Source organism: Salmo salar, chromosome ssa04, assembly GCF_905237065.1.
Source record: "Salmo salar chromosome ssa04, Ssal_v3.1, whole genome shotgun sequence".
NCBI classification, from domain to species: domain Eukaryota; kingdom Metazoa; phylum Chordata; class Actinopteri; order Salmoniformes; family Salmonidae; genus Salmo; species Salmo salar.
In genome coordinates this window covers 47,355,271-47,367,923 of record NC_059445.1, presented here as the reverse complement: position 1 = coordinate 47,367,923, position 12,653 = coordinate 47,355,271, and the positions used below count along the sequence as shown (strand labels likewise).

The 12,653-nt window shown below is 43.5% G+C and overlaps 1 protein-coding gene across 5 annotated transcripts in view; it reads right to left on the bottom strand.

The window, feature by feature from the left end:
- Positions 1–12,653, bottom strand: part of LOC106603288 (neurofibromin) — a 73,686-nt gene that overhangs the window by 5,984 nt on the left and 55,049 nt on the right. For 2 of the 5 annotated variants that reach the window (XM_014196749.2, XM_014196750.2), the window contains 17 exons: positions 9,342–9,621; positions 8,891–9,105; positions 8,619–8,680; positions 7,990–8,131; positions 7,474–7,575; positions 6,529–6,669; positions 6,243–6,369; positions 6,025–6,156; positions 5,676–5,811; positions 5,375–5,532; positions 5,033–5,155; positions 4,802–4,923; positions 4,539–4,639; positions 2,982–3,124; positions 2,824–2,870; positions 2,523–2,739; positions 1,445–1,562 (listed from right to left, as the gene is read on the bottom strand). In XM_014196749.2, the coding sequence (XP_014052224.1) occupies positions 1,445–1,562; positions 2,523–2,739; positions 2,824–2,870; positions 2,982–3,124; positions 4,539–4,639; positions 4,802–4,923; positions 5,033–5,155; positions 5,375–5,532; positions 5,676–5,811; positions 6,025–6,156; positions 6,243–6,369; positions 6,529–6,669; positions 7,474–7,575; positions 7,990–8,131; positions 8,619–8,680; positions 8,891–9,105; positions 9,342–9,621 (2,366 nt within the window). The remainder of the gene's footprint in view (positions 1–1,444; positions 1,563–2,522; positions 2,740–2,823; positions 2,871–2,981; positions 3,125–4,538; positions 4,640–4,801; positions 4,924–5,032; positions 5,156–5,374; positions 5,533–5,675; positions 5,812–6,024; positions 6,157–6,242; positions 6,370–6,528; positions 6,670–7,473; positions 7,576–7,989; positions 8,132–8,618; positions 8,681–8,890; positions 9,106–9,341; positions 9,622–12,653) is intronic. The other 3 variants (XM_014196752.2, XM_014196753.2, XM_014196751.2) reach the window with 2 other exon arrangements.

Sequence of the window (12,653 nt, the reverse complement as noted above, 5' to 3'; positions counted from 1 at the left end):
GTACCATCTGGTTTGCTTAATATAAGGAATTTGAAATGATTTATACTTTTACTTTTGATACTTAAGTATATTTGAGCAATTACATTTACTTTTAATAAAATATATTTAAATCCAAATACTTTGAGACTTTGACTCAAGTAGTATTTTACTGGGTGACTCACTTTTACTTGAGTCATTTTCTATTAAAGTATCTTTACTTTCACTCAAATGTGACAATTGGGTACTTTTTCCACCACTGCACAGAACGCACTGCAACTGTCTCTGCAACGCAATTCTGCAAGGCAGCGTTCCATTGGAAATGAATGTACTTCTGGTGTACCAAAACGCAATAACCTGTAGGTGTGATCGAGGTGTAACACCAGTAACGTTAGCTAGCTTGTGTTGTAGTAGCGTGACAATGTTAGCTAGCTTGTGTTGTGGTAATGTTACAATGTTAGCTAGCTTGTGTTGTGGTAGTGTTACAACCGCGACGGCGGCTGCAACAGCTGTTATCAACTTCAAGGTGAATGTTGTTGCTAATTCATTAATATTCCCCATTTCAAGATGAACTCTCAAACTTCGTTTACAAATGGTCATCGTCTGGTGAGTGGCACCGTTTTTGGTTGCAGCTCGCTTGCTGTTCGCTATCTATTTGAAAATAATGACTGTAAAACAGTGTTGCATTTAAACTTTAGAACACCGGTTAGTGTGATGAACGTGGAAGTAATAGCTGGTTTGTTAATTACATTTTTATAAATGAAATGGTTGTGCTTTTTTATTGTTCTGATTTCATGGGGCCTACTAGAGTGAATGGGCTGCTTATTCTTGAACATGATTTGATTCAGTGTGTGACTGCTGTAGCCTGTCTATCAGCCGTGTCTGTGTTTCACCAAAACTAGCTCTCCTTCAGCGCCATGGAGTGCACAGGTATGTCGGTCGCTGTCCTTTCAGCACCACGAGCCTTTCACCTTTGATGCGACACTGTTGTTGTCGCTATTGGTGATAGTGGTGTTAGGCTACCATAGGTTGTGTAAAGAGTGTGTTTTTGGTTTTGCTGGTTACATTATTTTATGCTTTGTGTTATGTTGTGTCCACTGTCCCTGCTGGTTCTGTCTCTGTGTGTGCGGGAGCCCAAAGCACGGCAGGCCTATTTTATTAATTCATAATATCATCAAAAAGCATTGCTCCTCCTTCACTACAACTAGAACGGTCTGACTAGAAAATATATAATGTTGGGCGCATTAAGAGATGCTATGTTTTCTGTTCTTTTCTTGATTTTGATACAACGTATTGGAAGATTTTTGGTCCCTCTGAAGGCCTAGGTCCTATAGTCAAGGTTCGCCACTGGTTTTGTTCAAACAGGACATACGGTGTATGGGCATTGAAACATGATGTACATCAACTTCCACCACAAATACTCGTAGTGTTGTTGGGCTTTGTGATGGCCCTCTGCTACCCCACACACCTCTGAGAGGCTGTGCCGTGTGCCTGGGAGTGAGGAGCAGCATGGGGAGGAGGGGCTGTAATACCTGGCCGGACGTGGTGTGGGGCGAAAACAGCGGACTTAGAGCAAGGCAGAGAAGCTTCACAGACACAGAGTGGGAAAGAAACAGGAGTGAGTGTCCATGGCAACCCAAAATGAGGAATGACATCAAACAAAGAGCAACATGATTAACAAAAACAAAACTTAACCCAACTTAACAAAGGAGTGACAGAAATAAATCATGAGAAAAGTGATATAAAAAACAAAGGGGGCTCATTCTTTCACCCAAATAGTGGCATAGCAGAAATTACAAAAATGTCTTAAATAAAGAAAACAAATAATGAAACATTTCCATAAGTATAACATTGAATAAATGGTTAAGACATACAGTATGACATGACAATACATACATAAGTTGTTACCACTAATGCACATATTATAGGCTGAGACACTGTTTGCCCATTGCAGCTCTATAGTTTAATTGTATCCATCATTTTGGGGGGGCACCACCTTGGGGGACCTCAAACGAGACAAAGTTGGAGATCGTCTATAAACTACACCGCATCCAGCACAACAAATGGGGCGAAAGAAAAGTTAACAAAAACATGAAATGGAATGTCTATGATGAACACTAAATAATAAAATATGACCTAAAAACATCATGCAGGGTTAGAGAGAGAATCAGCCTTACACATGGACCAAGTTGGTCAACCCACTATGTAATGTTACATATAAACTGGGTGGTTCGAGCCCTGAATGCTGATTGACTGACAGCCGTGGTATATCAGACTGTATACTTCTATGTATTCGTTAGTGCATGTTGATTCTCTAGATGGGTCAAATGGAAAGACTAAACAGGCCAGAATATTATTATGATCACGAGAAAACGCAAATAGGTCAAAGGTCTATTTAGTTTGCCGATGGAGGCTACTGTAAAGCATCACAGCTAGTTAATCTGAAAGAATAAAAACTGTTAAGAGACAGAAGGGCTAGATTTGACTAACTCTCTGTGTGTGTGTGTGTGTGTGTGTGTGTGTGTGTACTGTATCCGTGTGCAGACCTGGGGAGTGCTGGGAGGTGGCCAGTGAGGTCATGGAGTTGGAGAGATTGAGGTTGGCTGTGATGCTGAGCTGGCTCTGGCCCGGCGGGGGGTAGGGCGACGTGGGCGTACGCAGACACTCCTCGCTCGTCTCCTCGTCGATCCCCGGCAGATACGTGTCAATCAAAGCATCCAGGAACTTCACTATCAGCTCAGCGTAGTCCGGGATCTGGGTTTGCTGTGTGCACAGCAGAATGGAAAGGAAGTTTAACAGACAATAAACCTTCCATACTCTAAAGAGGCAAACGATTTGTCTGCTCACCTTTGAGAAGGGCCCAGCGAATCTCCATAGACCATTAAAACCGAAGCCTGAGAGAGAAAGTGAAGAAACGACTATTAATAAATGAACATTTTTCACCACAGAACCCATAGTTGTAACTGTAATGGTGTGGAGAGGGGGAGGAGTGGGTGTACTCTCACTCTGTAGGTAGGAGGGCTGGTACTGGGGGGGAGACTCCTCATGGTAAACCACACTCTGCACGATGCCATGGATGGGGTTTAGGAGGTTAGGGTCCTGGCACAGTGAGAGGAGGGTGTTGATCTTCGAGTCCAGCAGGTTGTGACTGGAAAGAAGACCACACCATGGTATGAAGGCTTGTGTACACACTAACAGGAACATACAGTACCAGTGAAAAGTTTGGCCACACCTACTCATTCAAGGGTTTTTCTTTATTTTTACTATGTTCTACATTGTAGAATAATAGTGAAGACATAAAAACTATGAAATAACACATATGGGATCATGTAGTAACCAAACAGGTGTTAAACAAATCAAAATATATTTGAGATTCTTCAAAGTAGCCACCCTTTGCCTTGATGACAGCTTTGCACACTCTTGGCATTCTCTCAACCAGCTTCATGAGGTAGTCACCTGGCATGCATTTTCATTAACAGGTGTGCCTTGTTAAAAGTTAATTTGTGGAATATCTTTCCTTCATAATGTGTTTGAAACAATTAGTTGTGTTGTGACAAGGTAGGTATACAGAAGATAGCCCTATTTGGTAAAATACCAAGTCCATATTATGTCAAGAACAGCTCAAATAAGCAAAGAGAAACAACAGTCCATTACTTTAAGACATGAAGGTCAGTCAATCTGGAAAATGTCAAGAACTTTGAAAGTTTCTTCAAGTGCATTCGCAAAAACCATCAAGTGCTATGATGAATCTGGCTCTCATGAGGACCGCCTCAGGAAAGGAAGACCCAGAGTTACCTCTGCTGTAGAGGATATGTTCATTAGAGTTAACTGCACCTCAGATTGCAGCCCAAATAAATGCTTCAGAGTTCAAGTAACAGACATCTCAACATCGACTGTTCAGAGGAGACTGCGTGAATCAGGCCTTCATGGTCAAATTGCTACAAAGAAACCACTACTAAAGGACACCAATAATAAGAAGAGACTTGCTTGGGCGAAGAAACACGAGCAATGGATATTAGACCGGTGGAAATCTGTCCTTTGGTCTGATGAGTCCAAATTGGGACAATGACCCAACACACCTCCAGGCTGTTTAAGGGCTATTTGACCAAGAAGGAGAGTGATGGAGTGCTACAGCAGATGACCTGGCCTCCACAATCACCAGACCTCAACCCAATTGAGATGGTTTGGGATGAGTTGGACTGCAGAGTGAAGGAAAAGCAGCCAACAAGAGCTCAGCATATGTGGGAACTCCTTCAAGACTGTTAGAAAAGCATTCCAGGTGAAGCTGGTTGAGAGAATGCCAAGAGTGTGCCAAGCTGTCATCAAGGCAAAGAGTGGCTACTTTGAAGAATCAAAAATTTTTGATTTGTTTAACACTGTTTTGGTTACTACATGATTCCATATGTGTTATTTCATCGTTTTGATGTCTTCACTATTATTCTACAAAAATAGTAAATAGTAAAAATAAAGAAAAAACCTTGAATGAGTAGGTGTGTCCAAACTTTAGACTGGTACTGTATATATTTGTTCATGGCTTTATTGTGTTAAAATGAAACACTTACACAACTGGAAAGACCCTAGGGAAGACAACACTAGCTTCAGCTAAAAACTCGTAGAGGATTCTCTGGTCAAAATCATCAGTTGTATTCTTCACCAACGTAGCCTGTAGCATAGAGGCAAGACAGGAAGGAACAGTGAGATCCTTTACACCAGCATGTTAGAAATAGGCACAAACTAATGACGAGGAACTGTGAGAGAAGGCGTTTAAAAGAGAGAGAGACAGAAAGACAGAGGTGGAGGAGGAGAGCTGAGCGAGTGGTCTCACCAGGACCGTGAGCAGCAGAGCCTGGATCTTGGGGTCTGTGAGAACCTCTTCATCCAGCAGCACGTTGGACTCCGACACAGACACCTTCCTCAGGGTGTGGTGGGAGATTCTTTGGGTCGATTCTGTGGGATGGAGAGAGACATGAGTCAACGTCAAAGCTCAAGCATCCCTGCCACAAACATCATGTAAGTGTCAGGTGAACAGGAGACAGACACTGACCTGGACACTCACCTATTTCATAATCGTTCTCTGCCACCCTCCTCATCTTTGGAGGCGTAGTGATGCCAGACTCCATATCTGGCCTCTTTGGTGCTTTGTTGTCTGATATCAAGTGATCAAAACTCTTCCTAGTGCCTGGTGAGCCAGCATAGAAAAATACATGACGGCCATGTTAAACACACAGGTCAATTCACTTAAACACTAACAATACCTAAAATAGCACAGACCTGGTGGATCCTCTATGGATATCTAGGTCAGCATGTCTATATAGGCCAACTCCCTCTGACCAGTTCTCTCACGTTAAAACGCTTCTGTTGGTCTCTAGCAGTGCAGAATGATTGACAGGGGTCTTACCCAGCAGTTTCTTAGTGTTTGCCTGGGAAGGCTGGCCCATGTCCAGGCTCATGGACTTGCGTGTGCGGGGGCTGATCTGCCCCAGCGAGGAGTAGTGAGCCACTAGGTAGCGTTCTGACACCTTGGGGGACGTCCACGGCTGACTCTCCCGAAGAGTCCTGACACAGGAGGGAAAAACAAAACATTCATGAAAGGTGAACACATATTGTCCGTACGATTCCTTTTTGATATTGTACAATACAGAGAGCCGAAACTAATCTTCAGTCAGCTGCCCTCTCAGCAGGCAGCCCTGTAGACTCACCTGCAGCAGGGGTCGCTGTGGTGCACAGAGTACGTGTCCATGGGAACATTCTCCATGGTAACTTCCGAGAGGAGCAGGGACTTCCTGTGCTTGAGGCTACAGCGGCTGCGGACCTCTTCTGAAACAGTGAGGAGAGCTACACACACACAGGCGTCATTTCACTACGAGATCAGTTTGTTTTCTACGCAGAAACCGTTGGCATGCAAATTAAGAATATCAACGAAAATCACTTTTGTTTAAAGTCAATATGAACATGGGCATCCTGAAGATGCAAGACACTCTAATAATAAAATCAATCAATCATGAATACTCCTAGTATGGCTTCATTGAGGATCCCTCCTGAACTCACCTGCCAGGTAGGCCACACTCTGGGTGTTCACCTCAAACTTGTCACAGTTGAGGTGTTTTCCCACCAGGGCTAGCAGTGTGTGGAGGATCCGGATGGTCCGCGCCACTGTGTTGGGGGAGGGGTGTCTGTACCCTGGACAGAGACGTGGTTGGTTAGAGAAAGAGCTCAACCATACAGCCCCCTGCTGACCCAATGCTTAGACACCCCCGTCTACTTACCTTTCAACAGGTGACCCACTAGTGCAAAGTTGAAGTTGGAATTGAAGTTGAGGCCCACAAAGTGGTCCATCTGTTTACAGTGCCACTCCAGAGGCTTCCTGATCTCCATAAACACTTCCTCTGGACTCTACAGGGGAAAGAGTGGCAGGTAGGGTTTAACATTTTTTGTAAATTATTAAATCAAAGTGAAACTGTGAGAAGACCTGGCCCAAAAAAAAGTATGAACGTTTGAGCTGAAGGTTTGTGGAAGAGCATCCTTTTGAAAAGTTGTCTGTGTGTTTAGTACCTTGTCGTTGAAGACCCTGAGGCTGTCCAGTGTGTGGAGGTTCTGCTCCAGCAGGGCGGTGCCGGCAGAGTAGAGGTTGACCTCGTCCAGCTGGAGCACAGCCACGGCCACCCAGAACAGAGCCTTGTGCATGGGGGAGTCCTGGAGGAAACACAGAGGCTGTTATTTAGCCTCACCACAACTACCATCCAAACACACACACACACACACACACACACACACACACACACACGTGTGTGTGCGCACACAGACGCACCATCCAGTGAGCACACACAGACACACAATCCAACACACACACACACACAATCCAACACACACGTATGTGCGCACAAACACGCACGATCCAACACACACACACACAATCCAACACACACACAATCCAACACACACACACACACACACACATACACAATCCAACACACACACCCACACATACACAATCCAACACACACACCCACACATACACAATCCAACACACACACCCACACATACACAATCCAACACACACACCCACACATACACAATCCAACACACACGTGTGTGCGCACACAGACACACCATCCAATGAGCGCACACAGACACACAATCCAACACACACACTCACAATCCAACACAAACATACACACACACACAATCCAACACACACACAGGGCCCTGTGCGTAGGCGAGCCGCCAACAAACACACTTGCAGTCAGAGCGAGTCTCACACGACCATTTACTGCCACCATCTACCATCTATCAGCAGCCTATTTACCACAAACAGGCAGGGCCAAAATAACTTCCCTCCTCTCTGCGTGTCGGAAGGAGCTTTGGCTTCTACTTTTTAGAATGCGGTTCATACACACGCACACACACACACAAATAAGTTAGCTCACCAGAACATTTAACACATCCATCTCTTAAATTATCCTTTGAGATCGGCCATCTGTGTCTTCGTGTGTGTACCTTGTTGAGGAGAGGCTGTAGCTTGGTGAGAGCGATTACTGTGGCTTCTATCAACACCTGGCTGTTGTAGTTATCAGGTCCCTTTAGACAGCTCTCCAGACCCTATTGACAGACAAGACAACGGGTCAATTCAGTCTGCGCAGCACAGGTTATGCTACACAGAGCATCTTTCAACAGACAGACCCTAATGAGACAGGATCGGACACTGCTACAGCATTCACAACTACTTCCAAAACTTGTAGCAGAATCTATTCAAAGACTTGCAACGTTCCAACGAGAGTAGCGGTCATGTCTGTAGATTTAGAACGCCAATTGGCAGATAAAAAGTGCACGAGATGGAAGCACAGTTACTTGAAGTGATAGATTCTATTTTGACAACAGCGCTGCTTTTTTAAATTTGTTTTGTCTTTTACAAGACACAGTACAGTCATTCAAGTGGTTTCAATGAGAGGCATGTCCTAATTGTATGCATGACAGAATGTAGCGAGGAACAGGGCAGAGTGATGGGACACAGACCCGGTCTATGCTGAGCAGGGGGCTGGCCTTGCTGAGGATCCTGATGATCTGTTTGATCTGGCCGTGGGTCACCCTCTTACTGATGCAGCCAAACACCACCAGGGCTCTGGGCTGCAGGGACGGGTTGTACTGGAACGCAAACCTAAAGGAGGGAGAGCGAGAGAGAGCGAGCGAGAGCGAGAGAGAGAGAGAGAGAGAATGAATACACAGACTCCATTCACACGCATGCCTTATGAAAGCCAGTCAAGTTGACGGCGGAAGGTAGCCTAGCGATTAAGAGAGTTGGGCCAGTAACCGAAAGGTGGCTGGTTCGAAACCCCGAGCCGACTAGGTGAAAAATCTGTCTATGTGCCCTTGAGCAAGGCACTTAACCCTAATTACTCCTGTAAGTCCCTCTGGATAAGCGCGTATGCTAAATGACAAAAAGTATATATTTTTTTAAATGTAAAGGATCTGAAGCCTCTTTACATTGCTCTGACATTAGCACCAATAGTAATATAAGCCAAAAGTAATAGTAATATAAGCCAATAGTAATAGTAATATAAGCCAATAGTAATATAAGCATAATTGATTTAGAGCAAACAGTGTGGTTGGTCCTGTTCATTAGAGTGTAAATGTTGTTACCATACCTCTGAGCCAGCTCTGTCCACTGGTCCAGCCACTTACAGCCAGGGATATCCCTCATACAGGCCTTGTAGAAAAGAGGAAACACAGTTTGAGCACATTCAAAAAAATACAAAATTTGTTTAAACTATTTTTGTTTGCTAGACTGGATTTATTTGAAGGCAAGTAGAATATTACATTTGGTTGGTGTTCACCCAGCATCTAAACCCGTACAGACAGTAGTTTCATAGAGACGATGGAATAATGAGTGACCATGTCAGTGTGGTGATCTCCTGACCTCCATGATCTCCAGCAGGGCCTCGGTGACTGTCTCCAGGGAGGACAGGGCGAAGGTCTCCCTCTCGTAGGAGCCGGGGGAGAAGGAGCGGTCGCGGTAGCTGGAGCGGAAGGCGATGACCGCAGCAGACTTGACCTTACTGATGCCGAACAGCAGGTAGAACTTAGGCAGGGAGAACTCTGTCAGGCTCAGCCTCAGGACCTGCTTGGTCTCCTCTGGAAGAGAGCAGCACACAGGGGAATAGTTATCAGTTAGTCTCAGCAAGGCTATACAGTACATCAATGAAAAATCTCCCAAAAGTGTACATCTCTAGCTATCCATCTACTTTCAAAACACTGAATCAAGACATGACACTCATCAACCCTCTGCCTTTTAAATAGTTTCACTTCTCTCTGTCTGTCCTCTCTTCTCTACAGCCAGGGCCAGGATGTTTTGTGTGTGGCCTCCTCACCACTGAAGTTGAGCTGGGAGCAGGTACAGAGGGAGTGGATTATGTTGATGACCAGGCCGTGTGTGGAGGCGCGGAGGGACAGGGGGCCGGTGGCCACCAGCAGAGTGACCACGTGGAACAGGTAGGGCAAGTGAGTGGCCACGTCCAGAGAGTTGTTGAAGGACAGCATGAGCATGTAACGGGCCAGGATGGCGATGTCATCCCACATCAGGTGTTGCTCCAGGGTGGGCGTGGGAGACAGACACGTCTTATCGATGATCTTACACATGCGGATGATCACCTGCAGACCAGACAAGGGATAAAGTTAAGGTTACATCAAAGGTCTGGTACGTAGCACATCACATTACCACATCCCATCTTCTATTATCTCTCCCATCCACCGATGATAAAGAGCAGGATGACTCAGGACTCTTTCATGTCATTTAGCATCACAAGGAAGATGCCTTATCTGTCCTGTCGTTAAAGGTTACAGGCAGAATTGGGAATGCAGCAAGTCATGTTTTATATCGCAGTCTGGTGTTAATCAATTGTGCAATAACAATGTAAACCTGTGTTCAGTGTTTTGCCTTGACATACAAGTACAGATAGAAGAGAAAAGAGATGTCACCCCACACAGACTGGCCTTTGTATTCAGTGGCCATACTGTTCCTGGCACTAGATCACATGATCAGCATTTTGTGAGGTAAGTTATGGATACTTCATTGGGCAATACACTCAATGCTCTCTTTAGGAGTAGAAAAGTAGCTCAACAGTCAAAAGGAAATGACAAATAAAAGCAGGACACCATGTGACATAAATAGGGTAGGCACTTTTAAAATGTGTCTGCTTGTATGTTTGGTTTGTGAGATGTTTAAAACAGGCTTTCATATATACTGTAGTGGTATGGTTCAACAGCTAACTGTAATCAGGGTATCTGCACGTTCTATTAAGTTTAATTTAACACAAGACGTTTTTAATACCACTTGGAATGCAATTTAATACCAATGTTGAAGTATGCATGCAGCACACGTCTGCTAATATTCTCCTCCAGAAATGAGCCCATGTTGGCAAAAAGTAGTATTTTTAGGGCTGGCTCTTTCCCCAAAGGCTATAGCCTACACGGCGCATATTAAAATCAGGCAGATGTGCTATTTTAACAATGAGCATTCACCTGTAGACTAACGGAGTAGTAGCATAGTGGCTAGGTTATAGATGGCCAGAGCATGGGGTTGCCCATCTGCATTTGTCAACTCAATGGGCTAATCATTAGCTGGATCACAAACTCTTAAGTGTTCAGAAAATTATACTCAATACCATAATGATAACAATGTGAAAAAATGCCTTAAAGTCAAATTTACATCACTGTTACTGTATAAAATAGTGGTCAACTCTGGGTGTGCAGGCTTTTGATCCAGCACTGTTCAAACACACAAGGTCCTTCCCTCATTCAGTGAATCAGGTATCAAACGGCTGTACTTCGAAAGCAGGGTAGCTAAGCGGGAGGGTTCTAGACTGACTTTTTCCAGTGCCAAGTAAGACATGAAAACAGACATTTAATCTAACAAGTTCAGGGAATGCATGATGGATATTTTTATGTGCAACATGTCAAAATAGGATCCAGAGTAATCCAATATCTTTAGAAATGAATTTGCCTGAATGTTTTTTGTGCATTTTGGCCTAGGGGCTATAATGCTACATCATTTCCCAACTGAGGAAGTGGGAATTTAAAACACATTAGCTAGATTGCTACCTCAAAATATGCTATTATTGCTAGATAGCCACGCAAAAACTTTCCATTGGTAGGCCTATATAGGCCTCTTGTTGATATATTCACCGTAAATGGCACGCTCATCTCCGTTCCGCTGGCACATCATCTCAATGACATACTCTGTTTGTAAAGTGGTGTTATTTCCTCTATATTGACAGTTGATAAATCATTCTTACTCACATAAATCTCACATGAAGCTCTCCTCTTTTTTAACAATGGTCTTTCCTGCAATTACAGTGCCTTCAGAAAGTATTCACACCCCTAGACTTCTTCCACATTTTGTTACGTTACAAAGTGGGATAAAAATATATTTGTCATTTTTTGTAAACGATCAACACAAAATATTTGAACATTTGAAAAAAAAAAAAGATAAAAGAAAAACAGTCATACTTTGATTACATATGTATTCAACCCCTCGAGTCAATACATGTTAGAATCATATTTGGCAGTGATTACAGCTATGAGTCTTTCTGGGTAAGTCTCTAAGAGCTTTGCACACCTGGATGATATAATATTTTGAACATTATTCTTAAAATTCTTCAATCTCTGTCAAGTTAGTTGTTGATCATTGCTGGACAGCCATTTAAGTCTTGCCATAGATTGAAGCCGATTTAAGTCAAAACTGTAACTAGGCCACTCAGGAATATTCAATGTCATTTTGGTAAGCAACTCCAGTGTAAATTTGGCCTTGGGTTTTAGGTTAGTGTCCTGCTGAAAGGTACATTTGTCTCCCAGTGTCTGTTGGAAAGCAGACAACCAGGTTAGTTTTACACACCCATAACACGATGCGGCCACCACAATGCTTGAAAATATGAAGAGTGGTACTCAGTAATGTGTTGTGTTCTGGATCCGTCTTCAGTTTTCTCCCATCACAGCCATTAAACTCTGTAACTGTTTTAAAGTCACCATTGGCCTCATGGTGAAATCCCTGAGCGGTTTCCTTCCTCTCCGGGAACGCCTATATCTTTGTAGTGACTTGGTGTATCGATACACCATCCAAAGTGTAATTAATAACTTCACCATGCTCAAAGGGATATTCAGTGTCTGCTTTTTGGTTTTTTTCACCCATATACCAATAGGTGCCCTTTTTTGCAAGGCAAACTCCCTGGTCTTTGTGGTTGAATCGGTGTTTGAAATTCACTGCTCGACAGAGGGACCTTACAGATAATTGTATGTATGTGTGGGGTACAGACATGAGGTAGTCATTCAAAAAGAACGTTAAACACCATTATTCCACACAGAGTAAGTCAAAGGGGTTGAATACTTGACTCAAGACATTTCAGCTTTTTATTTTTTATTAATTTGTAAAAAAATGCAATATTCTGTGCAGGCCAGTGACATAAAATCTAAATGTAATGCATTTTAAAGTCAGGCTCTAACACAAAATGTGGAAAAAGGGGTGTGAATACTTTCTGAAGGCACTGTACATTTTGAAATGTTGCTCAACTGTCAGAATGCATCTCTATTTTTTTTTGCCACGGTGGTATTAAGCAGCGGCACAATATAATGGAAACACTGTAGTCACTCCGTCAAGACCTTTGAAAACTGAATTTAAGACATTAAGA